Below are 27913 nucleotides of genomic sequence, written 5' to 3'. Positions count from 1 at the left end.
TGTAAAAATGGCTGGCTGCTGCAGGTGTTGAAGGGTTGTCTTAATGACCATAACAAGATGGGGGAGTTCCCCCTTCCCTCCCTCTGCTTTCTTCCTGGCACCTGTGCTCTGCCCCAGCTCTGGATGGCCCTGGGTAAAGGCAGGGTTAGATGCTGAAAGGGCCCCTCTGTGCAGACCCCGTGCAGCAGGAGTTTGAGGCTCAGCCCCCATGAGAGCAGAGGGTCCCTTCCTCTGGAAGCCCAGTTCTGGTGGATGCTGATGGAGTACAGGGGGCCATGGCCACGAAGCCCTCTCCAGCCCTGGTGGGGACCTGGCTGCGGGGTGGGGAGTGCTGCCAGGAGCTGGAAGCTCCCTCTCCTTCCCCAGCTCCTCTCTGCATGAGTCTGCTGTATTCTCATCTGATTAGTGGATCTGAAATCCAGCCTTTGGCTTTGAGACCCAAAATAGATGTTAGGTTGTCTTTACTCTTCTGACGGCTCCTTAGTGTGTAAATTCCTCCCCAAGACAGAGGGTGCAGCACCATTGCCTTCCAAGGGGATGGCCCTGCTGGGATCCCGGCTTTGCAGGAGATCCCTGCCCTGGCTTGGGGTCAGCCACATCCCAGTGGGCAAGGGCAGCCGTGTTCTCATCCCCTGGCCATCCCTGGCTGGGGCAGAGGGGTGCAGTGGGGCTCCAGGCACAGATCCCCTGTGCCACCGCTTGCCCCTCCGACGGGCACAGAGGGGGTCTGTGCAGCGGTGTTGGGGACGATGCTTTGCTGGGGGAGCAGCATCCCTCCTCCACACCACCCCCTTCCTCCCCAGTGCTCCATGGCAGTTTCCAGGGAGGCCTCAGAGCCAGCGGGCAGTGACATTTGTTTTGTCACTTACACTGTTGTCACCAAAAAAATGAGAAAAGAGCTGCCTCTAGGAGAGAGCTGAGCCCTCTGACATTTGCTTCATCTTCCAGCGCCTAATGCATCCGGCAGCATCCCCAGGAGCCATGCGCTCTGCTGGGATAAACAAGCTCCAAGCTGCTGGCAGAGCCGTGGTGGCTGGGGGCCTCCCAGCTGCCCACCCTGGTGCTGGTGGCCACGGCGCTGAGGGTTGGCCGGGCAGAGGCAGCACCTCGCTGTGGGCAGGGCTGCCTGCTGATAACAGCCACCCATGCTTGGTGAGCTGTCAGCTGTTCATTAAGTGACACTAATTGCCTAATACTTTTGCAGTGTTTCCTACCTTGTAAAGATTGAATCACAAACCAGTGCCCTGAGGAACCGCCTCTATTAAACTGATGTTCATTAGAGCAGACTTTACGCTACCTCATTAGGCTTCTGTAATTGAAGGAGTTAATTGATTATCAATAGTTTCAGTTCCCTCTTCCCATACCCGCAAGGCCCTGCCAGGTCTTCTTCAAGGGCCACCATTTGTTGTGTGGCTCAGACACGCCTCGCTGCTGGCAGTCATGGGCCAGTGCGGCGCGAGATGCTCCAAGCGTCCCCAGCTCCACGCCGAGATTTGGCTGTTGACTGCAGCACCATCTTCCACTGAGCCCCTTGCGTTGCAGCGTCCTCGCCCTGATTTGGCACTAGCTGCTTTAAATTCCGTTTAAAATACTTTCAACGGCTCCCCTTTCTGTAGCTGTTTTTTAATGCATATGTATTATATTTGGAGAGAGTTGTGTATGGGGGTTCATCTCTTTGGTGACTCTCTCATGAGTGTGAAAGTGGAGCCCCCGAAGCAGCTGCTCCCCGAGCGCAGACTCGCTCTGCCTCAGCAGCATGCGACTCACTAAGCCCCATCCCCCTGCCTATACCTAAGTCTGTGCCCGTGCCTGTGCCCATGCCCCTGCCCATCCCACAGGTGGAGATGGTGGTGGACCACAGCCTGCTCAGGGGCATCGGCCAGTGGAGGCTGTGTGGACACACTCTCACACTGTCGTACCTGTGCGTGGGTGCTCCGACTGACTCCTTCATGCAGACATGTGCTGCCTGACTCAGTCACACGTCTGCTGTTTTTAGAGGCGGCCTTCTAACACCCTGCCTCACTCAGCAAAAGATCAAGGAGATGCTGTGCTTCCCCCAGCAGCCTGAAGCCAAATCCTCTGCGCTTAGGAGCAGCCCTCGGGCTTCACACTATGACCCGCTGGAAACAAAACTGACATGGCCGTTGTGATGACAGGACCCCCCCAGGCAGGGACACACCTGTGCTCAACCCTCCTGCCACCAAGATCTCTGCCTCCTGTCCTGCCCTAGGGATCCACGTTTCGTGCTTGTTCCCCCCCCGGGAGCAAAGGCCCAGGTGGTGATGCTGCAGTAGGCGAGCTGGGGATAGAGCTTGGGATCCTCTCCTCCCCTCTCCATCCTCACCCTTTCCCCAGCCTGCACTGAGGGCACAAACAAGCCATGGAACACCAGAGGGTAGGGATGCCATGGACTGCTTCTGCAGCCAGTGCTTCTGATTTTTCCTGGGACTTTGTCTTGTTAGGGAAATTACACTGCTCTGCCCCAGCTCAGGGTCTGCGCCGCATCGCAGATGACAGCAGGGACAGCAAGAGGGGAGATACACAAGGCAAGAGGAAATAGTTGCCCCCCACCTTCATTAGTTTTAACTAACGAGCTGTTTATAGGAGCGACATGACACCTGCTTTCCTCTTTATAAATTCAATAATTTATGAAAGGTATTAAAGGCAAAACAGCCTCCCGGATAAAGGCTGTGATGCGTGCACTCTGGGTATTAGCCAAACGGGACAATGAGCCACACTCGAATAATACACAAAGATATTTACCCTCTCCCTCTATAAATTATTAAGGGGCTTTTTGCACATAATTACACGAGCTTTTATGTTTCTCACTCCCTGCTTTTAATCCTTTTTGGAAAGGTGCCAGTCACTCTTGACGGGAGCTGAGCAAACAGTGGCCGTTACCGCCAGTTGTAGGGTCGCGGCAGATGGGGGAGTTGCAGGAGAGGGCAGCAGTGTGAGCCCACCCACTTGACACAGGAGCCCCCCCTGCTCCCTACACTGCTGCGGAGATGGGGACCTGAAGGTGCCCCTCAGGGGGGTGACAGGGACAGGGTTTGGCTCCGGCATGAGGGGCTCCTCTGCGTGGGTTCACTGAGGTGGCTGCGTGAAAGTGCAAAGCAGGCTCCAGTGTTTTAATTGCTCTCCAACTGTGCATGTAAATCAATGATATGCAGATGTAATTGGGCGTGCAAATGTCACTGGGAGGCTGTTTACATGTGCAGTGTACATTAGGGGAGCATGTATGTGTGCAAAGAACTAGTGAGGGTATTAGTAATAATTACACTTTGGAGGGTGTCAGGTGCTGGGTCACCTGCCTCCACTTCTCTGGCTCTGGCCTTTGGGAAGCAGAGCCCCCTCCTTGCCCAGCCCCTTGCCAGATCCTCCCCACTTCCCTGGGAAGGCTGGTGTGTTTGCTGCCCGCTCCCTGCCCAGCCTGCAACACAGCCTTCCCTGTGCCCCAGCGTCACCTCTCCCTGCACTGCAGCCCCAGCTGAGGCATGCCCGTCTACTCCAGGCAGAGGCAAAATCTCTTTTAAACACTAAGGTGAGGAGTCCCTTTCATCCCCTCCAGGCACCCTGACCCCTTTCTGCTAGTTGCCAAGCATTTGTGAGTCAGCCCCAGCAGGATGTCTCCCATACCACCTTCCCATCCTTCTTGTCCAGCACAGCCTTTTCTTTTTCTGCGTGGGCATCTGACATGACTCTCATGTCCTCCACGCTTGCTCACCACCAGACCCTCTCTCTTTTGTAAGAACATCTTTAATCATTGCTCTTTGTCCCATTGTGCGGCTCCTATTCTTATGCCAAGCTGTTAAAAAGCTGTCATTGTCATAACTTCCTTGTCCCAGAAATTATCTTTCATCTCCTGGATGTGGGCTACAATAGACACTGAGATGCTTGATATTATTAATACCTTCTGTATATGTGTCAATGAGCTTAAGAATTTAATGGAGCCTTTTCCTGCAGCCCTTCACACGACCTGTTTGGGCTGCTTGACAGAGTAGTCAAGCTATCAGGCACTTGAGTCAGGCTGATATTAGGACACGTGGCCTCTCTCCACAGCAGAGCATTTCATAGCAAGGCCTAATTTCCACGCCTTGAGCTCAGGCAGGATGGGGTGATGGCAGTGCCCTGGCAGAGACCTGGGTGAGCTGAGCCGGTGCAGCCTCTGTGCACCAGTAGCTCATCTCCCCTTCAACACCACCTGCTTGAGGGGCCTACAGAAAGGGTGTTCCCTTCTTCTTCTCTCTCTACCTGGAGCATCACAGAGGTTGTGTCATAATTAGAGAGGGACATGGCAGCTCAGCTGAGCAGAGGTGGCCAGAGGTGCGGCTGCAGCCTCCGCGCAGAGTGGCTGTGCCTGGGGATCGCCCTTGGTGGCCACCATGGCCCGAGTCCAGCGAGGACATGGCTCCTGCTTGCAGCTGTCCCAAGCAGGAAGGTGGTGGCCAGAGGGGTTTTGGTACATTGCCTCCTGCTCCAAATCAATCAGGTGACCAGGGCAAGGAGCAGTACAAGACAGTACAGAGAGAAACCATTATGATGATAACGATCCTCAATTTCACTCAGGAGCAGCCGTACAATGCAGAATTTGGACTCCCTCCAGCTGATAATGAGAAGCCACTGGACTGACTCAGCCTGCTGTGAGGAGGCATTGGTACACATCCAGATGGCCGTGGGGACGGGGAGTGGGAATATCCTGCTTTGCCCCTTCATCCCACTCCCCCCTACACATCCTGAAATGTCACCACCTCCAGGGAAGAGAGAACGTGTGATCTGAGAGCACGTTCCTCCCCTGACTGCATCCGTGGGACGGGGGGGCTTTCAGCCACCCTCAGGAACAGATCCCACTGTCTGCAGAGCTGCAGCCCCGAGGCAGGCAGAGGAAGTCATGCAGGGCAAACACAGAGACAGCTGGGTTGCCTTCCAATCCCTGTCCCAAGCAGCCAGGAGGCTATGGCTGCCTTCCCCAGGGACTGGTTAGTGCTGGACAGGATCAAGGAGCCAGTGCTGGCTAAGCCTGCGGGAAATGCAAGGCACCCTCATCTCCGGGTGCACGGGGGCAGGGTGGGCACAGACCCTCTCTCTCTCCCTGCTGATGAGGGGAGAAAGGCTGAAGGGGCAGGCAGCTGATCTGGCATCCCTGTGCTGGCAGTACATCAGTGTTGAGGTACATCTTATCTCAGCCTGGCATTTGCATGTATTTTCTCAGCTCAGCCTGTTACAACAAAAGTGTGAAAATCTGGAAGAAAAGGAACAATAATAATAATGGGAGTAATTAAAATCCATCTCCCTCCTGCCAGGTCAGCTCTTCCTGGACCTTTTATGGGATTCCTGAAACCAAGAGAGATGAGCAGGTCCCAGCTAGCCCCGCTGAGGGATAGGCCTCCTCCCCACTGCCTGGGCAGGAGGCTCAGTCCCTCGTGTGGTGTGCAGGTGCCGCCTCTCTGGGAGGGAGCTCAGAGCAGGGATAAACTCCTGCCTCCTGCCAACAGAAGGGAACCATCTGCCGCAGCCCGTTATCATCTGAGGATGGCAGTGGCAAAGAGCTGGAGCATCTGTCTGAGGGATGAGCCCCTACAGATGGACACCCAAATGTTCTTGCTGCTCCCTGTAGGTTTTAAAGAGGAAAATGTTTGATGATGGCTTGTGAATGGAGCTGCTGTCTGCAGTGTCCCCTGCAGCCTGGGGCCACACAGAGGTCAGAATGGGATAGTCACACCTGGGGGGCCAGGATGTCCCTTGTTTTGAGTCACTCCATGCTGCAAGAAGGAGGTTGACCCAGCTGAGTAGATCTTTGTGGCCTCCCACAACAGCTGGTGTTGGTCTCTACAACATGGGGGAGGCCAGTGAAGGTAATGGGAGAGGGAAAAAAAGCCTATGTGTTGCAAAGCTGGCAGTTGCGAATAGATTCAGGTTGTTCATGGGGACAGGAGAGGACAATACTCCCAGTGAGGTTTGGTTGCATACATCTGAGTGTCTCCAGCACTCCGACGTCCATGCTACAGCACCTCAGGGACCATAACAATAGGCTCATCATGACCTTAACTCTGAATGTCCCTCTACAAAAAGCAATCCCTGGCCAGGAATGGAAACACCCCATTATCCTCTTCCTTCTCCTAATGTCTCACAGATGCCTTTCCCCAAGAAATGTTATAATCTCTGAGCTGCATTGTGGCTCCTCTTCAAGCGAAACCTTCCTATCAAGTATGTGTTAAGGGTGGCATGGTCTGAGACCTCATGGTAGTTGTGTCTGTGGTGCTGAAATGCTGGCCAGCAGTGGCCTGTGAAGAGCTGGGGACAACCTGACAGTCCCAGGTAGGTCTGGGCCTGTTGTGTGGGGTGAGCTGTGCTGCTCACTGGTTCCTGGGGGAAAGTGCCTTGGGAAAGCTCCTGGGCAGCTGTCCCAATCACTTGCTCCAGTCCTGGGGGCTCACTGCCGCACCAGGGCCACGTGACAGCAACATTTTAGGACAAGGAGGCCACAAAGGATCTGCCAGCACAGAGCTTACCATGACAGGTCATTAAATGGATAAATGTGTGGGGCTTCTGTGCAGGGGCAGTTCCTCCTGCAGAGATGAAGGGAGTTTATTGCTGCTAGTTGCCTGGGGCATCCTTGGGGCAGTTGGGGTGAGGAAGTGCTGCCCATGAAGTTACCCCTCTGCTTTTGGAGGAAAGTGTGAATGGCAGCACTGTGCCTTGAGGTCATGAAGCATTACTGGCTCCTCTTAAACTCTGCTGCTGCTGTGGATGAGGGCCTTGGTGCCCCCGTGTCTGCCAGGGAGAGCACTTACTCAGCCATGCTTTCCTTTCACAGTGCTCTCTCAATCCTGCCCATCGCCCCCTCTGCCAGCCCAAACACACACCGCAGCTGGCAGAGCTGTCCCACCACCGCGCCCGCCCTAGCACCACATCACACACAGAAAAGGCAGGCTCTGCACAGGACTTTTGCAAAGGAGAGGTGTGCACGGGTGCCGTCTTAGCCCAAAAGCTCGTCTCCCGCTTCTGCACACCAGGTCCCTGCCCTCTGGGTGGGGACGGTGTCGGAGCCGAGGAGGGATAGACGGTGTTGGAAGGCCCCCTGCTTCCAGGCAGCGTATAGCATCGTGCTCGCATGGCCACCAGTGCTGCCTGCACGGTGGATTTACCGTATCTTTGTGGAAGGGCTGATGTGAAATTTACCCCCCTCAGACCAGATAATGCCAGGAATGATTCTGGAGTGTTATTGAACACACAGTGCCCTGCACTTCAGTGGGGCTTTAACCATGGAGTGGGGGAAGCATTAAAAACAACATTCAGAGCTCTTAGCCTGCCTTTTGTCCTCTGTTTGTTTTTTTCCTGGCTGCATTCAGATTGCCGGCTTTGTCTGTGTTTGTGAAGTGCCATCAATGGCATTGCTGAAATAGCCATAATAATAAGAGGCATCGATCTGCACTGAGTAAAGGTCTGAGGACCACTGAGAGGGGCGAGGCAGAATTTCCTTGATGTCAGTAGCAGAGCGTGGGGACACGCACACATGCACTCTCACCCCCTCAGGGCTCTCGCCACAAGGCTCCTGTGCTGCGTACCTGCTGGGCACCCATGCTCCCAGCACAGCCAGGGGCAGAGGCCACAATCCTGGAGTGGGCAGGAGCGCCGGGCAGGAGCAGGGAGCCCAAATGATTCAGCTGGCGAGCTCACAATGCCTCCACTTTGTTTATTCCTGCTCTACTCAGAGGCTGGTGTGTGCCAAGCAGGAGGATAAGGAGCTCTGTTGCGGGCTCTGGGGAGGCAGCAGACTCTGTCTTCGTGCAGAAAGGGGCTTGTGACACCTTGGGTTTGCTCGTAGCCTGCTGCAGGGACATGAGCTCGGGATTGCCATTGGGTCCATGTGCTCCACAGCAGGCAGGCGTGAGTGTTTGGCCCAGCTCTGGCTGGCTGCCCACTGACCTCCCTGTGGGCTGGAGGGATGCTACCGCTCAGGAGAGGCCTGGGGAGAGCATGCAGCTCTGCTTTTACAGGAGGGAGGAAGAGAAGCCTGTCCAGAGGGATGCTTTGTGTGCGAATGTCCACCCCTGGGCTTAGTTAGATGGCTGGTGGAAGAAGGCCAAGCCATTGTCTTCCTCAAAAGCTCCCACTAGCCAAAAGGAGACATTCAAGGGAAGGCTCATGGGATCCAGTGAAGGGACTCTGACAGAGCCTCTGGCACTGGCCCATGCCAACACACAGGGCCCTGGCACAGCTGCCTTGGGTCTACCTTGGCAACGGCCAGCTGCACTGCGGGGTAGAAGCAGGACTGAGTGGGAAGCATCCCAGGAGAGCCTTTCCGAGAGGAAGCAGGAGGGGAAAGTGCACATTAGAATTGAAGTTTGTGTCCACTACTGCCAGAGAAATCAGCCTTCACTGGAAGAGCTGGGGCTGGGCAATCTGCTAATGCTGCTCAATAAATCAGTGTCCATTATGGAAGGGGGTGAAGCGGTCGGCAGTGTTCAAGAGTCCTGAAGGAGGTGCCACCAGCTCAGCATGTGCTGAACCTCTGAGGAGGCCTTTGGGATCAGCAGGTCCCAGATCAGTCCTCAGAGGTGTCGTCCCCCCTCCTACCCTATGTGCAGCTCTATGTGCTGGACAATGGGGGTACTGAAAAAAGAGGAGCAAAGCGCTGTGCAGAGGTAACTGCTGTAGGACGAGCCACTCTGAACTCCCCGGGGTGGCCTGGCATCATCCCTCTGCAGGCTGGGCGCTGAAGCGAGGGCGACCGGCACCGCCGGTCCAGCCCATCCTGTGCGAGCAACAGGGCTGCAACCCGCTTCAGCGGAGCGGGGCTTTGCCGGTGCCCCTCCGTCTCTGCCAAGGCTGCCGGCGGCGACTGTCCGACTCCGGCCCCGCTTTGCCGCCGGATCGCGGCGGCAGGCGCTGGCTCTGCGGGGCACCGCTCCCTCCCCGCAGCCCCTGGAGGGCCCGCACCCCTCGCCGTGCGCCCCGCCCGGCTCTCGCCTCTCCTCGCCGCGCTGCAGCGGGGCGGGGGGGGGGGGGGGGGGGCCGGCGGGAGGAGGGGACTGTCCGCGGCCGCCGCCGCTCCCGTCCCCTCTCCGCGCACCGCCCCGCGCCCGCCGGCGGCTCCTCCCGGAGGGGAGGCGGGGGCCGGCGCGGCGGCGGCTCCCAGCCCGGCCCCGCCGTCGCAGATCCGGCCGGCGGCAGCGGGCGTGCGGAACCGGGCCGTGCCAGCGCCCGCCGGGGCGATGCCGCCGCCCCCTCCCCGCAGCCCCGCCGCCCCCGGCCGCCCGGCGGGCGAGCAGGGGAGGCAGCCGGTCGCCGCGCGTCCCTAGAGCGGCCCCGGAGCGGCCCCGCGGCCGGCCCGGCTCGGCCCTCCCCCGGGCACGGGGCTGCGGGGGGAGCGGCTCGGCCCCGGGAGCGCCGCCGCCGCTCGCGCTTGTCGCTGCGGAGAGGGGGAGCTGCGTTACTGCAGGTGGAGGTTTTGGCGGAGGGGGTGGGGGCCGGGGGAGATGCCATTTCTGACCGAAGGAGATCGCTGGAGAGAATGAGATGCAGGTAAGCGAGACGGGGATGCTGGAGCGGGGAAACCAGGGCTGGCGGCGCCGCTGGCGCGTGGAGCCGGGCTCTGCGTGTCCCGCTCCTCGCCCCCGGGCCGGAGCCGCGCCGCTGCTCGGGGCGCCGGGCTGGGAAGTCGATGCGTGCCCCGGGGAGGGCACGGCGGTCGCGGGGCTGTGCGTGCCCACGGTTGCCCCCCGCCGCCCGCCAGCGCCGGGTCCGCGCCCCGGTGTGAGGGTTCGGGTCGGGGGGAGCGGTGCGGGCAGCGCCGGGAGGGGAGACAGCGGGGCCGAGGGTTGCCGGGGCTGCCCGCCGCGGAGGGGGCGGGGGGGAGCGTGTGCCCCGCTGTCCTCCAGCCCGCCTGGGGCTGATCCTGAGGCCGCCTCCACCGCCCTGTGTCAGGGCGGTTTCCCTCCGCCGATCCTCTCCCCAGCACCCCTGCGCCTCTCTCCGCCTTTCCCCGCATCCCCTGCCCAGCCCCTGCGGACACGGGAGCTTGAAGCCAGGCGGGACCGGGATGCGGGGCCGGGGTCCTGGATAGCCAAGGCTCGGCGGTGCTGAGGCGAGCACAGAGCTGCATCCTGATGTGGGAGCTCTCTTCCTCCCCGCGGTAGTTAAGCAGATGAGGTAGCCAGTCTGGAGCAGATTACATATTCAGGTAGGATATGGCCGGGACAGCGCTTTATCTGCCAGGGCTTGCTGGGGAGCAGGGAGCTGTTCCCAGCTCCCCATCCAGCGAGGGTTAATTCAAGAGGAGGAATCAGTCCTCTGCCTGTCCCCAAGGCAGAGACACGAAGGGTTAAATACGGGCAGAGAGAGCTCACCAGTCCTGAGTAACCACAGGCAGGAGCCACGGGGGTGGGGGGGTGTGTGGGGTGTCTGTCTGTGTGTGTGTGTGTGTAATTTTTTAAGTGGAGTGCTCAGAGCTCCATCACCAAGCCCCTCAGCTTGGAGGTAGGTGAGTCGGGCTATGGGGAGATACTGGCAGATGGGATGAGCCTTCAGGCTCCGGGAGAGGCAGGGAGTGGCTCTTGGGGCACTGAAGGGTCCCGTTGCTTGGGCTCAGCCCCATGCACAGGAGCCAGCCTGACGAATTGGAGATGCTAGGGAGGGTCAGTCTGCCAGCACAGGCTCAGCCCTCGGTTTGCATTTGGCAGAAAAATGAAGGGGTTAATGTTGAAGGGGCTTTGCAGGGCAGCTCAAATCAGGAGGGTGCCCAAGAGCCCACTGTACAGAAGGGCTTTGGGAACCCTCCTGGGCATTGGCATTGCTCGTTGCTCTCTGATACCATCTGTAGGTTATTGGATATTTCACCTTGTGCCTTGGATGTATAAATAGCCTGAGCCAAGGATAGAGGCATGGCTCACCCCAGGTGCTGGAAGTGCCACCCCTGAGAAGAAACAGGAGCGTTGGTTCCCTGAAAGTGATTTGCCGAGGTCTCCTCGGCATGGGTGTGTGCTGGTTGGCGAAGCGGAGGCTCTGCTGCCTGTCGCTAGCCCAGCTACCACCAGAGCAGTCGCCGTCCTTCCCCAGCAGACACCCTTTCCAGCAAGCAGCTGTACCTCTGGCCAGTGGCAGGGCGCTGGTGTGGCAGTCCAGTGCTCACCCGTGCCCACACTGCTCGTCGGGATCTTGATCCTCAGTGGGACCATAGGGCAATGTGGTTCAGGCATCCCTTTCAGCAGCCCCGCTCCACAGATCTGCGCCTTCTCCCTCCGTCTCCCCTCTGTCTCCCCTTCCTCTCCACCACCTACTGAGTCCTTCCACATCCCCACCCCAGCCCTTGTGCCAGCCTTAACCCTCTACTTGCGCTCTCGCACTTGCACCAGCCCTGCCCTGACCTTCATGCCTGTGGAGAGGTGGGTGGCCATACCTCCTGCCAGCCTGCTGGTGTCGGGGCTGCATGGGCCTCAGTGAGGCTGCCATCCCACTACCAAAGGCAACCATCCAAGCCCCATGCTGGCACACAGCCCAAACCTTTGTTCAAGCCCCTTCCTTCATGTCTCATTCCTGGGTTTCAAGTGCACACTTGACCCTCTCTGGATCTTTTCCAAATGCCAGTAGCACCCCGTGCCTCTCCCAAGTGCCAAGGAGCTGAGGGGCAGCCTCGCTGTCCTGGTGCACGAAGCCCCGTTCAGTCCTTCTCTGCCCATCCCAGCAGCGTGGGCAGGGGTTTGGTGGGGAGATGTCTTGGCTGGCTGTGCCTTCTTGCCTGCTGCTCCTGGCTCCTTCCTGAAGTACGTTGGCTCAACAGCTTAATATTGTGGAGGAGAGGTGATCTCTGAAGCTTTTAGCCCGGTAAGCAAGGCCAAGTGAGAAATGTGTTCCTGGACTGAAGCTTCCACATCTTCTTACAGACAGGCTGGGGCAGTTTTCCCCATTGCCAGGCCCTTCCACGGCCTCCCCAGTGCCTTCTGCTCTGGGACCAGGATAGGCAGTCCCCGAGGCCGCGGTGTCTCTGCTGGGGACTCAGCAGGTTACTGCGTCGCAGGAGGGGGCTTCTCCTCCCCTCTTGGCTGTAAGCCCACATCCAGCAGCTCGGAGCTGGCAAGGCTGTGGGCAGTGGCACCTGTCTGCCCTGCATGCTTGGGCAGCCCCAGCTTTCGCTCTGTCTTTCACGAGGCGGGCAGGAAGCGACTGGAGGAGATGGTGAAGCTTTTACATCACCTAGGGAAGAGTCAGGTTTTCCAAGGCTTTTTGTGGAGGGATTAATTACAAAAGGAATGGTTATACTTCTGTAATACTGTACTGTGCTACATTTACTCTACACCTATAACGCAATTACTCTGTGATACCTCTAATTACCACTGTTTCATATCACTGGAAGGTTAACAGCACGACTGAATGACTTATTATTCCTTTAGTTTCCTACTTAATACAGTCACTGTAATGATGCTGAAGTTTATACTGCTTGATGTATGTAACAAGTGTAAAATCCTTTAACTCGGGGTTTTATTTCAGGGGTTGATAAATCACTTTATAATAATGCCATAATTATAGTGTAATTACAGTTGCGGAACGCTAAAGCACAGCCGAACCACTGTCGTGGGTTGATGAGGAGTAATACACCCCCCAGGTGAGGGTGTATGTGTGTGTTGTATGATCAGGGTTGGGCTGGGCTGGATGTGTTAGATGGCTGTTAAGTGCAGGACAGCTCTGGAGTGACATCTGTGTTGGGGCAGGAGGTTGAGCCGTGTCCCCTAGAGGCAAGGGAGGTCATCCCATCTGCAGTGGGTCCATCTCTGAGTGTCCTGGTGGAAAATGCTGCTCCACCAACTCTTTTACAAAGCTTTAGGTGTGGAAATTGCTGGAGAGACACTTTTCCATGTCACGTCACTTGAGCCCTGCCAGCCACTGACTTTCCCCTTGCCGTGTGGCCCCTCGGGCAGTTTGCTTGCCTTAGCCCTTGGTCAGTGCTGCTGCTGAGGTGGATGTTAATGGTGCCATTGGCTCTTGTTGGCTCTCCTTTCATGGTGCAGGCTACCATGAGCTCGCTGTGTCTGTACTCACCCGTTGGGCTCAGCATGGGCCATTGTGGCAGTGGTTCAGAGGTGGGCCTGGCCGACCATGTGCGCTGCCACACAGCCTGTCTGCCTGGCTCTCGAGGACATCCAGTGCACCGTGTCAGCAGCCTTCCTCCCTTCTCTGCTAAACCCCGAGCAGGGACGGGAGCAAGGTTTATCCTAACATGAGCAGAAATGGCTTTTGATGGGAAAAGAGCCAGAAGACCTTTTCAGGTAGCAGAGAAGGCTGGGATGAGAGAGAAGAGGGCTACAAATGCTTAACTGAAATCAAACAGCCCAAGAAAAATAAAGGGAGAAAGCAACTGAGGGCCACGGCCTCAATTTTCTTCTGAGTCAATTTTTTTCACCCTTCCTCTCTCTCCATCTGGGGGAGTAAAAATTGGAGCTTGTGGAGGGGAATGGCTGCATGGAGAGAGATCTTTGTGCCTTTGCTGCGTGTCCCAGTTCCCCATGACCCTATCTGGGGACACATCTTACCAACAGCCAGTTTTGGTGGCTGTTTGAATCTGCAGCTTTTGGGACAGCATCAGGGCACTTGTGATAACGGAGAGCCTGAGGTTGGGGCTGTGGAAAGGGAAAAAGAGTGGCCATCTCCCCCAGCACTGCCCCAGCCCTGGGGTCACTGTCAGTAGCACAGTGTGACCTCTACCCACCCTTGGCATGGCAAGCCAGGAGAAGGACAGGGCACACAGAAGTGGCCGTGTCTGCGTGGGCAGTGTCAGCCTGACCCAGGCAATTGAATAAATGCTAATAAATGCCACAGAGGGCCTCGTCTCCTCTAGCCCAGGCAGGGAGCATGAGGCTCCCTCCATCCCTGACAGCAACAGGTCGCACTGGCTGGCTTGGGCTGGGGGCTGGGAGGAGTACCTGGCCTGAGCAGAGACCCCACACCACAGGAGCTGGCTCCCAGCTTGGGAGAGGATGGGAGCAAGTGCCAGAGCCCACCTGGACTGTACCTTGCCCTGCTGGGAGGATGCACAGGGTATATGGATGCCTCGGCAGCAACAGGGTTGTGTGAGCCCCACCACCACCTCATCCACCATTCACAGTCCCATACCCCATCCAAACAGCATCTCCTGACTGAGCCCAGGACTGGGCTAGGCAGCAGGGCAGTGTCCCTCATACAGGGGCTGGGGAGCTTGACTTGGTTTCACTCATTCTCCTGGTTAAGCACAGAAATGGTTTCTGTTTAACTACCCTGCACGTTTCCTCCCATCATTGTTTCCGTATGCCTCTATAAACTGGTCAGCCTTCCATTGCTCAGGGCATCCTCCCATGGGCATGTGCCCACACTCAGACACCACTCCCACAATCCCCAGGAGGATCCAGGTGTCCAGAGGCCAAAGGCTTCTCCTGTTAAAGCTCTCATCTCTTGCCTCAGGGCTGGGGTTGATGTCCTGAACTGGAGAGAGTCCTGTGGGTGAGTTCAGTCCCCATAGAGAGCGGGGACAGGCTGAAGAGGTGCAGGACTGGGCTGTGACTCCAGGGACACAGTTCCCGTGGCTCGACACCACTGGAATGATGCTCAAATGGCAAAATGGCTACCTGCTGGCAGCTGTCAGGCTGGGCTGGTGTCCTGCTTTGGGGGACAGGCTGGCTCCTGCTCCCTGAGGGATATGTCCAGCCTCAGCCCTTGCTGCTGTGGATGCCCATGGTGCAGCCCAGCCTCTGCCACTCCGCCCAGCTCTCACTCCTCCAGCCTTCTTTTGCCCCCAGCACCCCACATTGCACTTAGTTATCTCAGCAGGACCCACTTTTTTCTTTTTCTTGTTATTTCCATTCTGTTTCTTCACCAGAATGCAAAACATTAAATATCACTCTTGTAATTATGGTTAATTTCATAACCAGCACCTTAATTGGATTGGTCTCTGATGGGGAATTCTTGTAGGAGGGAGAAGCAGAAATATTTTGATGTGATCTATTCTTTCAGCTCTTTGTTTGGATTTGAGATGTCAAGTGTGAAATAGGAAACAACTGATTTAGACCTCAGAGGCAACCTGGGGGAGGCAAATGAAGTCTGAGCACTCTCAGAGGCTCTTCTTACCCTCCACACAGGCAAATCTCTCCCTCCCATACCTGAATCTAGCCTTCCCCCACTGCCCTTTTGGACTGGGGCAGTCACAGAGAGCCAAATTGACATGATCTAACCCAAAATGGGAGCTTGGGAAGCTTTACAGGTGAGCACTGGCCTGGTGGCTTGCTTCTTCCCAGGTCCACTGGCTGGAACTGTACCCCAGAGCAACAAGGGTTAGGTAGGAAAAACAAATGGGAACTGTAGCTGGGCTTTAAGTGAGCATGCACTGCAGGAGCCCATTGAGGGAAAGGGACTAGGGCCACAGTGGTGAGGGGGATGAAATCCTCCTTGCCCAGCCTGTGCTGGAGAACAGCCTGGCACAGCTCTGCAGCTCCCAGCAGGTCTAGGTCTGCTGCCAGCACCTCAGGGATGTGGGGGACACCCAGAGGGATACCTCTGCACTGATGCGAATCTGTCAGGCAAGAGCCCCCTGGCATCCCCAAGCCCAGAGAGGGCACCAGCCCCTCTGGCACCCTGGGGAACCAGGTTATTTCAGTGCACAGCTGGGGCCATGCTGGGGCCGTCCCACCGAGCTGCTGCTTTGGGCTTCAGCTGCAATTTGCTCTGGGAAACATGGAATTGTGCTGCCATTAGGTGCTGCCGTTAAACTGATTTGTGCTCAGCCTGTTTATCCTTTTCAGTGGGAAACGATAGAGAAGCTGAACTGGAATGGAAACCCTGGCTTTGCATTTCCGATTTAATTCCCATGCACCGTATTTCCTCGTGATTACTTTTGTTCTCACGTACAGCCCAGAGTGCAGGCTCTGTTTTGTTATCCACATCACTGCGGAGAGGGAAAAAGGGGTGGAAAGCATTTCTTTTAGCTCAAGCAAAACACAACAAAACTTACCCAAAGCAGCCTTCCATCGAGGGCCGCTGGGGAACTGCCCCATCCCCATGGTGGGTCCTCCCCTTTTTGTCCCTGCTCATGAGCTCAGTACCATCATTCTTGGGCTCACCGGAGGACAGAAAAGGCTGTGGGCCAGCATGTCTCCTTGTGGCATGGTATGGCTCCCTGTGCCATGGCATGGATCCCTGTAGCATGGCATGGCTCCCCGTGGCATGACATGGCTCCCCTTGGCACGGCGTGGCTCCCTATGGCGTGGCATGGCTCCCCGTGGCATGACATGGCTCTCCATGGAACAACTTGGTTCCTTTTGGCATGGTGTGCCTCCTTGTGACTTAGCACATGGCATGATGTGGGTCCTCATGGCACAGCCAACACTCTGTGTCACCAGCATTAAACTAATGGGGCTCTGTGCAGCTGAAAACAATGCAGGGTGCACTCCCGAAGCTCCTGGGGCTGAGGGTTGCTGGGGCACAGCACCTGTAGGCAGCACCAGCTCAGCTTAGGGCACCCTCATTTGTGAAATCAGTGTGCTAGATTTCAGGAAACTTCTCTAGTTTGCAGTGCTTTGTTTTCAGCTCTCGTCCAGCATTTCCCACCCTTTCATTCTTGCTTGAGGGATGTATGTGAGGTTTGGGTGCAGTGCCAGCACACCAGTAGCTCTGTGCACACTCTTGTCAGTGGGGCTGGCGGCACCTGGAGCCCCAGTCCTGGGCAGCACTCACCCCACAGCACCTCCTTGCCCGCGGGGATTTGGGCTGGGAAGGGCTAGGAAGGGCTGACCCTTGTCCCTGGCTGGCTGGCACCCTCAGCGCCCGCTCTGCCTGGCCTCCTGGGTACGGCTGGCTTCAGGACAGGCAGGCTCAGTCGTGGCTCAGCACAGTTTGTTTTTATCTAATCTGGTTTATTGTTGAATGAAACAATAACAGCAAATACAGGCCCTGAAGACAAGCCATAAATAATGCAAAAATCAAACAAGCGAGAAAGGGGGAAAGAAAAAAAGAATTATACATGTAAAACCAGCCCAGAGAAAGCCAGGCTGGGAAGAGGAGCCTCCTCTCCACCTTCACCGTCGCTCATGCTTTCTTTAGCTGCCTTATTTTTTCCCCACTTTCTGGAAATTCCTGCTGCACTATATTTGTTATCATGCGAACGAAACTTAACTGGGAGGGGGATAGAGAGAGAGATCTGGCTTGTAGGCAGGAGTGAGGAAAGGAGGTGAATGGAGAGGACCAGGGCTTTCATCTCTCGCAGCACCTTGAAATGCAGCCATGCCCCTGCCTGTGCTCTGCCCCTGTGTCCCCTGCACTGGCGGGGTCACTGGTCCTGGCAGCAGGGCATGCGTGTGCCCTCACTGCCCCATGCAGCTTGGCCCACCACTGGGCTACCACACAGCCATTTTGGCTCTCCTAAAAGGCTTCTGAGGCCACTTATTTTAGGCAGCAGTATAAAAATATCAGGGCTGGTCCTAAAGGGAAGTAAATCAGCAGGTTTCTCTGGAGTTAGCGAAGCTGCCAGGTTTATGTCCTCTGAAGCCCTCTCACTCTTACCCCAGAGGTTTCCAGGGGAGGACGCAGGCTCCGGAGCAGCCCTTGTACCTTGCCCTGGGTGCAGGGCTGTTTAAGGGCTGAGGCTTGGGAACAGAAGTGGTGACCTAAGGTACAGTCTAAGCTTGAATGAAAGGTAAGGAATGTGAGAAGTCCCTGGCAGCAGCACTGCTCCATGGCATCGCAGGCCTGGGACGTGCTCGCTGGTCTTTGGGGCTTTGATCCAGGGTTCCTGCCTTCAAGCAGAGGCAGATACACAGTGGGGACGCAGCGGCTCAGACTTGTGGCTATTAGAAGGGACCACATCACAAAGCTTCAGCGGTGGTCCTGATGGCCCGGCAGAGTGAGGTTGCTCAGCTGCTGGGCCAGCCCTGGGTAAAGGGGGGCAGAAGGCACTGGAGGTGCATCCCCATCTCTGCTTCTGGCCCTGGTTTCTGGTGTTGGAGCTGACAGGAGCCCTGGCCCCTCTCCAGGCACTGAGCAGTGTTCCAGGGTGCTGCAGAACCATGACATGCCTTTTGGCAGAGGCTAATGGCTGGAGGGGATGGGGTGGCCTCAGGCTGGGAGCAGTGGCGAGGGAGCAGCTTGTCTTGGTGCCAGGCCCTCCATGGTGCACCAGGTGGTTTGGTGCATTGGGATGGCCAGGAGCAGCAGGACAGAGACTGTCCTTGGGGCTGGTGTCTGGGTCTAAGGGAGCAGGAAGCCACAGTTCACTGGGACAGCCATGAAGACAAGCTCATACAGAAATGCCATCAGCTTCTGCTCTGGAGGAAAGGCACTCTGGCAGCAGGATGACTTTGTACCAGCCACTTTTATGCTAGGTCAGGTGGTGTTCTGGCCCTGACACAATGACAGGGCTTAGCATAGGCACTGTGCAGCTGTACTCCGGCTGAGAAGCCCCGCAGAGCCACCCCAGCAGTGCCAGAGCTGAGATGCCTGGGCCAACCCCCAGCCCAAAACCTTCCTGGTGCCAGGGCTGTTAAGAGTACTCCTAGGGAGCTCAGGGGAGCGCAGAAGGTGTCACGTACTTCTTGAGCCCAAGAAAAAACAATCGTCCTTCAGTGCAAGGAGAAGGGGCAGCTGCTGGCTGTTGCTGGGCTGTGCTGGGAAGAGAGGGCAAGCAGGATGAACAGGAGGAGATGGTGCCCAGGCTCTGACAGCTGCTGATGCCCAGCTCTTCCCAAAGGTCTTGGCATGCATTGCCCTGGGGACGCCTGGTCCTGCGATGCCTTGCTGGCCGCAGGCAAGGTGAGGCAGAGCGCAGGGGATGCGTCCGCAATGTCATCGTGACCCTGGCGGCTCTCCCAGAAGACACTCATTGAATGGACCTTGCTTTCACCTCTTTGGTGCAACTGTTCCTATAGCCCTAGGAAAAGCCTGGAGTTTTTCCGTCCACCCTTCACAGATACACACAGGGAAGATAAGGGAAGATAAAACATATACAGGGACCCTCATGCTATACAGAAGCCTCCTCAGCATTCATTCATCACTCAGGTGCCTTCTGAGCTGAGTACCTCCAGTGTGCACCTGAAACATCCTGGTGACCCAGCCCATATCCACAGAGGGAAGAATCCCAAGGAGATCTTCTGAAATAAAGAAAAGGGAGAAGCCCCATTCAGCTGGCTGGTGTGCATCCTTCCTAGCATCCCAGCACACATCAGCCTCTGCTCTCCTGCTGATCCAGCCTGAATCACCTCTGATGCGGTGTCCCAAGGCACATGCTGAGGAGATACTCCCCCAGCAAACACAGCTCACCAGCTCTTTGTCTTGCAAACTGAAAAATTGGCCTCTCCTGTCTTGGCTGGCAGGGGAGGTGTTAAGTGCCCACCCGAAACAGGAGCAGCTGTGGCTGCGGTGGGCAGCGGCGGGCAGTGGCAGGCACCAGCAGTGGTGGGCACCCGTGTCTCAGCACCCTCAGCCACTGCATGGGGAGCATGGCTGGCCCTGAGCTTGCACTCCACGCTGCACTGCACCTGTACACTCCTCATTTATCTCTCGCTAGCTCAGGGCTTTACACCCCCGCCATCCACAGCTGCCTCTGCAATTACTTATTGATCACTTGTCAGGATGTTTTCTTTGCTGATAGGGCACTGAAGCATGTGCATCCAAAGAGAGAGAAGCATTAAAAACAAAGGAGCAAAGGTGTGAGGAGGGTGAACAGTTCTTGCACAGATGTGATCACAGCAAGAAACAGCCTCAGCAAAAACTGCTCTGAACTTCAGCACCCTGCAGACATAAGTGGGATCTCCTTCCCATCGCCCTGCTGCCATAACCTGCCTGCCAAGCCTGAAACCCACTCCCAGCTTGGCTCTGGGCACAATGGATTGTTCCTCCACCAAACACAGCTGTCTCTGCATGGGGTCAAGCAGATCCACAGCCCAGACCTGAACCAGTGGACAGCTGAGCCAAAGCCTCCCTCTTCCAACATTTCAGCCTCTCAGCCCACTTTAGAGCTCTTTTCCAACCCCCTGCATCCCCCTCCCCTTCCTTCTGCTCTTCTTGCTCTTTGGCTTGGTCCTGCCCTGACCCAGTCCCCTATAGCATGGGGCACCATGTTTTGGGTGCCTGTAGGATCAGTGCCGGGCTGTGGCAGTTTTAGGTGCCTGGGGCTGGGACAATGCTGGGCTGGTGGTGCAGGTGGCTGCTGCCAGCCAGGTGCTGCCAGTGTCGGAGGGGGATTTGTGACTTAAGTCCTTCTTTGTGCTCTTCTACAGCCTCAGAGCAACTGCCAGAGCAGATCAGGTTGCTGCACACCTATTCCAAGCTCCTGCCTCGGAGCAACTGAAAGTAGATACTTCAGAGGACTGAAAAAGCTCTGTCTGGAGAGCTCTTTCTTCACGTGGGTGAGCAGAAGCCCATGACCCTGGGCAGCTGGTGGGGCCAGGGCTGGTCTCCGCTCTGGCTCCTCTGCCCTAGTACAATTGCCTGGCATGATGCTCCTGTGTCCCCGCCACCTTGAGCAGGGCACTTCTGGAAGAGTTCTTCAGCTTCTCCTGGTTTCTTACACCCTTCTGTGATGCTTCTGGAGGTTTTGAGGTCAGGCCAGGACATAGGGCAGCCCTTAGCACTGCAGCAGCCTGTTTTCCTGCCCTTTGTTAGCAGCCCATCCATTAATGGCCAGTGCTGTGCCTGCTGCCTGCAGCAAGCCCTGGCAGCACTCAGGGCATTCTTTAGGCTCTCCCTCTTTGGATTCTTCTTACCCATGTAAAGCAGCTCAGTGCCAGGAGGGAAACTGCCCTCTCTACCCTAAGTGCTCCAGGGAACCCCTGCTTCCCCTCATCCCCAACCATCCCTGAGCATCGGGAAGGAAGGCATGAGCTTCAGAGACTGGGTGGGAAAACAGGAGGAGGAGAGAGCAGATGAGGTAGTAAGGAGGGAAAGATAGGGCAAAAGGGCCCACAAATGAGCACTGGACGTGGAGGGAACGATGGAGAGAGGAGGAAATGGGAATGAATGTGTTTGACAGATGAAAGCTTCTCCCTTTGTTTTGCTGCTTTGCAGATAGCTACAGGAACACTTAGTGCAGAGCCCGAGGTCTGGGTAAGCAACTCTTTTAGCAGCAGGAAGGGTTGTTAAATATTTATTTGTAAACCTGGAGTCTTTATCTCTAAAATGTAGTCAAGTTCAATAAAATTTGATTTAGCTGGAGCAGCTTAGAGGAGAGGACAGCACTGTCTCTGGGAGCTGCACCTTGTTGGCTTCATACACAGCAATCAGGCCAGAGATGGGGGTGAGCCAGAGGCTGACCTGTACCCACATCGCACCCGCTCCATGGCCCAGTGTGGGTGCCCGGTGCTGCTGGGGTCAGTCAGTCAGGCTCACTCCCTGTGCCCTGCAGCCCTGCAGCAAGATCGGGACAGCGTGGGGATGTGCTCCCCAGGCTCTGCTGAACCCACGGACTGGGGATGTGGCTCGCTTTGTCCTAAATTGCCTGTTGTCGTTTGATGCTCTGGAAAGCATCTGGTTCAAGGGTGAACGTCTCCCACACTGTAATTTATGGCTGCCAGGTGGGGGTTATAGCTGACGCGGGGATTTTTGCAGCTCGCTCACTGTCAGTGCGGCAGACAGATTGCTCGGTGCTGAGCACCAGCCTGGCCCCGATCCCCGGGGAGCAGGGGACAGCCCAGGGACAGTGGTGACAGCGGAGGGCGCAGTCAGGCCTGCTGCCCACCCTTGGGGCAGGAGGGCCGCAGCAGCCTTGGAGCCAGCCCAGGTGCTAAGCTTGCTCCCCCCTGGGTCACTACCTGGGTTTGATTTCCCCAGGGCCATTCCTTCTGCACTGGGGCAGCCCGTGACTGTCGCGACAGAGCGAACCCCACACACGTCAGCACTCCGGCCCAGCCCCGGGCTGTGTTTCCAGACAGGGGCCCAGAATAGCATCTTCCCTCCCAGTGCTGATCCCAGCTGGAGACACTCAGCAGGTCTTGGTGTCTTTGGCAGCAAGGCAACGAGGCCCCAGTGCCCCAGCCATGCTTCCTGTGCCCAGGGCAAGTGGCATCCCTGGGCAAAGGAAGGGATTGTGCTTTGGAGCCCGTGTCCCCAAGCAGCAGCACAAGGACAGGAGCCAGCAGGTGCCATGGCTCTGGGCGTGATTTTTGCTGTGGTTTGCACTCATTTGCCCATTGCCGAAAGGCAGCAAGTCCAGCAGCTGCTGCTTTATTATTGGTTCTTTTTTCATGTGAGAACCGAGCACTGCAGTCACAGCAGCAAGTGCTGCTCTCCCTGGGCTGTGCCTGTCCACACTGGCACTGCCTGCAGGCACTGGCGCCTGGAGGGGTTCTTGGGCGCGCTGCATGGACCTCCTCGGAGTAAATCTGGGAGTATTTCAACTTCTGGAAAGCGCTTGGTGACACTTTGTCTCAGCGACTCCGTGCTTTCCTGCCAGAGCAATTGCTGTACGTCTGTGCCCCAGTGACAGCAGGCCCTCTCTTGTCACCCGAGCCCACCCGAGGCAGACGCAGCCCTTCGCCCTTGCATGGCCCCAGTGTGACAGCCGAAAAGACAGCCCTGGCTTGGGGTTGAGGAATGCTGACACAAGTCCAGCTTTGTGGGGGTGCATGACTGTGGCTACAAAGCTGTGTGTGGACGGTTGACCTCAGCTCACGCAAAACTCATGATTCGTATCTTTTTTGGAAAGATACCTCTTAATATCTGCTTCACCTTGAGGCACAAATATTCCTCTGAAACGGCCAGAGGTAAATGGGAACCAGAAGTGATTTAAAGCTCATCTTAGACCAGAATTTTTCAGCTTACTCGTTGTCTTTCTCCCAAAGCTCTTCTGTGACTCCAGCTATTAAGATTACAGATGTTTTTTGTCAGGGATTGTATTTATCATGGATTTAAATTTAGCTGAGAACTAGTAATATGAGGTGTGTCTAGACTTCAATTCTACACAAGTGGGCTTGTGTCATCTGTAATGCCATGCAGATTTCACTTCATTCATCAATCACCTCTCTGCTTTTATTTTAGCCACCGATGCTGCATTGCTCCCAGCAGCTCTGGCTGTTGCCCCGAGGCCGGGGCAGGCACCACATGTGCTGCAGGTGCAACTCCCTTCCCCTAGTAGGGAGGCAGAACATTATAAGGAGGCCCAGACTGCTGCGGGAGCCATGTGTGGGACACGTGGTGGGATTCGGGGCTCTCACCCCTGCTCTGTGCCCCGCAGGGTCCAGAGTGGCTGCACGCACAGGCAGAGCTGAAATTCCTGCACAGAACACAGCCAAATAAGGCTGGCTGCCTGGCACTCTAATGAGCTGAAGTCTTTTCAGCCTTGATATAATTAAGCCCCTTAGACTATATTTTGTTTTGCATACAGTGTTTTGCTTTCTTTGATGGCTTTCTCAGCACGGCTGCGAGGAGCAGGAATTGGTTTCTGAGAAACACCAGCCGAGGAAGGCTGCGGGTGAGCCGGTGTGTGTTGGCAAGCAGGCCACAGGAGCAGCAGTGCCACTGGCACCTCATGGTGTGGGCGGGAGGAAGGGTGTTCACCAGCCCCGTGCTGTCAACAGTGATGGCAGTGTGGGGAACCTCTGGCAGCTTGGGGAACTCCTGGCAGCTCAGCCCCATCTGGGGCTGTGGCAGCAGGCTGGAGAACAGATCTATATTCAGCCCTTGGCCCAAGAGCTGCCAGCCAGTTGCCATCCCGGCACCAGGGTGCTGCTGTGTCCCTGCAGCAGGTCCCAGCCCCATGCCCACGGCATTGCAGCAGCAGCAGCGGCCTCACTTGTGTTTATAGGGCTGCCCAGCACCATCAGTGCTATGAGGTGATGACAGAAGGGATGATGAATTGTAAAAATCCGTCAAACGGCTCTTTGCAGCCTAGCCCGGGCCCAAGTAAACCCACTGGAAATGTTTCCACTGGCACAGGATACACCAGCCCAGAGCTCAGCACCACTGCCATGGGAGCTGTGCAGGATCCTCTCCTGGCACTGCACCCCTCTGCTTTAGGGTGGTTGGCTTTGCGGGGTGCCCTGTGCCCAGCTCCACTGCAGAGGTGGTGGGGACAGGGTACACAGTGACAGAGAGCAGGGAGGGATTCCTGTGGGGCCGGCAGCACCTTACAGCCAGGTGTGCCAAGGCCTGGGGGGTCCGAGGTGGTGCTGGTGCAGTTTTAATGGCCAGCCCATCACCTTTCATCCTTGTATCTCACAAAGACATTTTGAATAATTCTGGAGGGGGGGGGAACAAAAGTTATAGCTGGGTCATATATCTGTAGGAAATGATGACTACAAACAGAGGCAATGGAAGTCACGCACAGAATGCCTACCAGGCCCATAAATAGTGCTGGAGCAGGGAGAGTAACGTGCAGGATATATAATGATGGATACAGACAGAGCCAATGGAGGTAATGTATTGAGTATGTTCAGCAATAGCCGTAAATAGCATTAGTGGAAGCAATGCAGAGTGTACACGTAACAATAGATACAAACACAGCCCCGAGTAGCTGCACAACGAATACGTGATGTTAATAAGGTCTGATCTCTCATAATGGCTTGAGTAACAAGGAAATAAATGCAACAGAGGTAGCGTGACAGGGAGTGTTCGCTTCTGCCTGCCCCTGGGCTAGGGCACTTCTGGACTGGGTTCTGGGCCGGGGTGGTTCTGGGCTGGAGCATGAGCTGGGGCATGAGCCAGCCCATGACTCCCAAGGACGTTGCCCAGCCTTCCCTGCGAAAGGCAGCAGGAGGCCATTGCCAGACGGACTCTCCCGTACCCCACTGCACCCCAGACTCAGCTCAGGCTGGAGCTCCCGCTGTGGGTTGGAGCTTCAGTGGGGAGGGGCACGCGCTGCACCTCGCGTGGCGGGAGCGAGGGACTGCCCTGGGGAACCATGAGCGCAGATGAGGTGCTGTGGCCATTGCTCCCTGCTCGGATACCCCGCTCCCAGCTGAGCCCAAGCAGGGCTCCCCTAGATGCTCCATCCCACGCTCAGCTCCTCTGCCTTCGCAAAGCAGCCTTTATATTCAGGCTCCATCTACAGGGAACGGAATAATTTCAAGAGCTTAAAATAGGATGTAGATGGATATGTTTAGTATTAAATTATTTTTTTAAGGAGCCAGGGAAGTGAGGTCTGTCTGACACAGATTCCTCAAGGCTTTCCACTTAAAGTCTGCGCACGTTCAATCAAGTGGAAAGTCGGGGGGTGGGGAGGAGAGATGGTCTTGTAGCCAAAGGGCTGGATTTCAGCTGGAAAATGAGAACCTCTGCTCTGCCTCGGCAGCACCTTTTGCTTTAACGCCAGCTCTTGCTGGGGCGGCAGACCTTCTGCTGTGGTGGTGCCTGTTGTTTGCTGACATTCAGCTTTTGCTCTTTCTCTACCCGTGTTACCTGCAGGTGAGAGATAGGATGGTAGCCGGGGAGGCGAGTATGCGCAGCCCAATCCTGGCCTGCTGGCAGCCGATTCTCCTCCTGATGCTGGGATCCATCCTGTCCGGCTCTGCCACGGGCTGCCCGCCACGCTGCGAGTGCTCTGCCCAGGAGCGTGCTGTCCTGTGCCACAGGAAGCGATTCATGGTTGTGCCAGAGGGGATCCCCACCGAGACCAGGCTGCTGGACTTGGGCAAGAACCGCATCAAGACACTCAACCAGGATGAATTTGCCAACTACCCTCACCTGGAGGAGCTGGAACTAAACGAGAACATTATCAGTGCCATTGAACCTGGGGCTTTCAACAACCTCTTCAACCTCAGGACGCTGGGGCTCAGGAGTAACAGACTCAAGCTGATCCCCTTGGGGGTGTTTACCGGACTCAGCAACCTTACCAAGCTAGACATTAGTGAGAACAAAATTGTGATCCTCCTCGACTACATGTTCCAGGACTTGTACAACTTGAAGTCTTTGGAGGTGGGGGACAATGACCTTGTCTACATCTCCCACCGGGCCTTCAGCGGCCTCAACAGCCTGGAGCAGCTGACTCTGGAGAAATGCAACCTGACCTCCATCCCCACGGAGGCCCTGTCTCACCTTCACGGCTTAATCGTGCTGCGGCTGCGCCATCTGAACATCAACACCATCCGGGATTACTCATTCAAGAGGCTGTACCGGCTCAAGGTCCTCGAGATCTCGCACTGGCCCTACCTGGATACTATGACGTCCAACTGCCTCTACGGGTTGAACCTGACCTCCTTGTCCATCACCCACTGCAACCTGACATCCATCCCGTATGTGTCAGTGAGGCACCTGGTTTACCTCCGCTTCCTGAACCTCTCCTACAACCCCATTGTCACCATCGAGGGCTCCATGCTCCATGACCTGCTCAGACTGCAGGAGATCCAGCTGGTGGGAGGGCAGCTCACCACAGTCGAGCCTTTCGCCTTCCGAGGCCTCAATTATCTGCGCATCCTGAACGTGTCGGGGAATTTGCTGACCACCCTGGAGGAGTCGGCCTTCCACTCGGTGGGCAACCTGGAGACGCTCATCCTGGACAACAACCCATTAGCCTGTGACTGTCGGCTGCTCTGGGTTTTCCGGCGGCGATGGAGGTTGAACTTCAACAAGCAGCAGCCCACCTGCTCTACCCCTGAGTTCGTCCAGGGTAAGGAGTTCAAAGACTTCCCCGACATCCTCCTGCCCAACTACTTCACCTGCCGCCGAGCACGGATACGGGACCGCAAACCTCAGCAGATCTTCGTGGACGAAGGCCACACGGTCCATTTTGTCTGCCGGGCGGACGGGGACCCACCCCCCACCATCATGTGGCTCTCTCCCCGGAAGCACCTCATCTCTACCAAAACCAACGGGCGCCTCACTGTCTTCCCGGATGGCACGCTGGAGGTGCGCTACGCCCAGATCCAGGACAATGGCACCTACCTATGCATCGCCAGCAACGCGGGTGGCAACGACACCATGCTGGCCCACCTGCACGTGCGCAGCTACTCCCCAGACTGGCCCCACCAGCCCAACAAGACCTTTGCGTTCATCTCCAACCAGCCCAACGAGAGCGATGCCAACAGCACACGCGCCACCGTGCCTTTCCCTTTTGACATCAAGACTCTCATCATCGCCACCACCATGGGCTTCATTTCCTTCCTGGGCGTCGTGCTCTTCTGTCTGGTGCTCCTCTTCCTGTGGAGCCGGGGGAAAGGCAACACCAAGCACAACATTGAGATCGAGTACGTGCCGCGCAAGTCCGATGCGGGCATCAGCTCTGCCGACGCACCGCGCAAGTTCAACATGAAAATGATTTAACCAGGCAACAATTTGCAAATAATAATGGTGATTTTGGTGGTTGTTTGGTTTTTTTTTGTTTTGTTTTTTTTTTTTTAAAAAACAAATGAACAAATAAAAAATAATTAAAAAACAAACATTGCTACAAACATACCGACCTCTCTTCTCCCACCACACCCTCTGCCCCTGTCCAAACCCACTGCACCTGCACCGTCACCACCTCTTTCTCCTCTTCTTCTTTATACCAGGAAAACATTCAGCCAATGTCTTCAGGACTCCTGTGTTTGTAAGGACTTTGTCTGATGGACACTGGTGTCAGATATAACTCTGAGAGGGAAAAACAACGGGGGGGGGAGGGGGAAAGAAAGAAAAAAAAGAAATAAAATCAATTAAAAAGTTACGAACTTTCTTCTGTAACTTTGATTTCAATAATTATGGATTTTTATGAAAACTTGAAATAATAAAAAAACCCTATTTCCTATAGATAGTTGGAATGCAAAATCTTGACTTCTTGATCTGTCCAGTTCTGTATCACTGCCAAGTGGTGCCTCCTCTGCAGAGGGTGATGATGGACAATGTCCCCGTGGGCAGCGATGCTGCAGTGCCCCGAGCCCAGTGCCCTTCCTGCCCCAGTGCCAGCGGCCCAAGCATCTCCGGGCGTTGCTCCTCACCTGCCTGTAATGACTCTCACAGTTGTTTTCAGACCTGACTGCTGGCAGCTGGACTT

General features: G+C 56.1%; 1 protein-coding gene across 2 annotated transcripts in view; it reads left to right on the top strand.

Annotated features, from left to right (window-relative positions):
• The window catches only part of LINGO1 (leucine rich repeat and Ig domain containing 1), a 68846-nt gene extending 41331 nt beyond the window's left edge, over positions 1 to 27515 (top strand). The window contains exons 1-2 of one of the 2 annotated variants that reach the window (XM_061999775.1): positions 9385 to 9528; positions 25354 to 27515. In XM_061999775.1, coding sequence (XP_061855759.1) covers positions 9523 to 9528; positions 25354 to 27207 — 1860 coding nt within the window. In that variant the 5' untranslated portion in view covers positions 9385 to 9522 and the 3' untranslated portion in view covers positions 27208 to 27515. Of the gene's footprint in view, positions 1 to 9384; positions 9529 to 25353 lie in introns of those variants that run through there. The other variant, XM_061999776.1, reaches the window with a different exon arrangement.
• Positions 27516 to 27913: the final 398 nt, after the last annotated feature.

The sequence above is a fragment of the Colius striatus genome, chromosome 7, assembly GCF_028858725.1.
Source record: "Colius striatus isolate bColStr4 chromosome 7, bColStr4.1.hap1, whole genome shotgun sequence".
Taxonomy (NCBI): domain Eukaryota; kingdom Metazoa; phylum Chordata; class Aves; order Coliiformes; family Coliidae; genus Colius; species Colius striatus.
The sequence above is the reverse complement of the archived record's forward strand: the minus strand, read 5'-3'. Positions and strand labels throughout refer to the sequence as shown.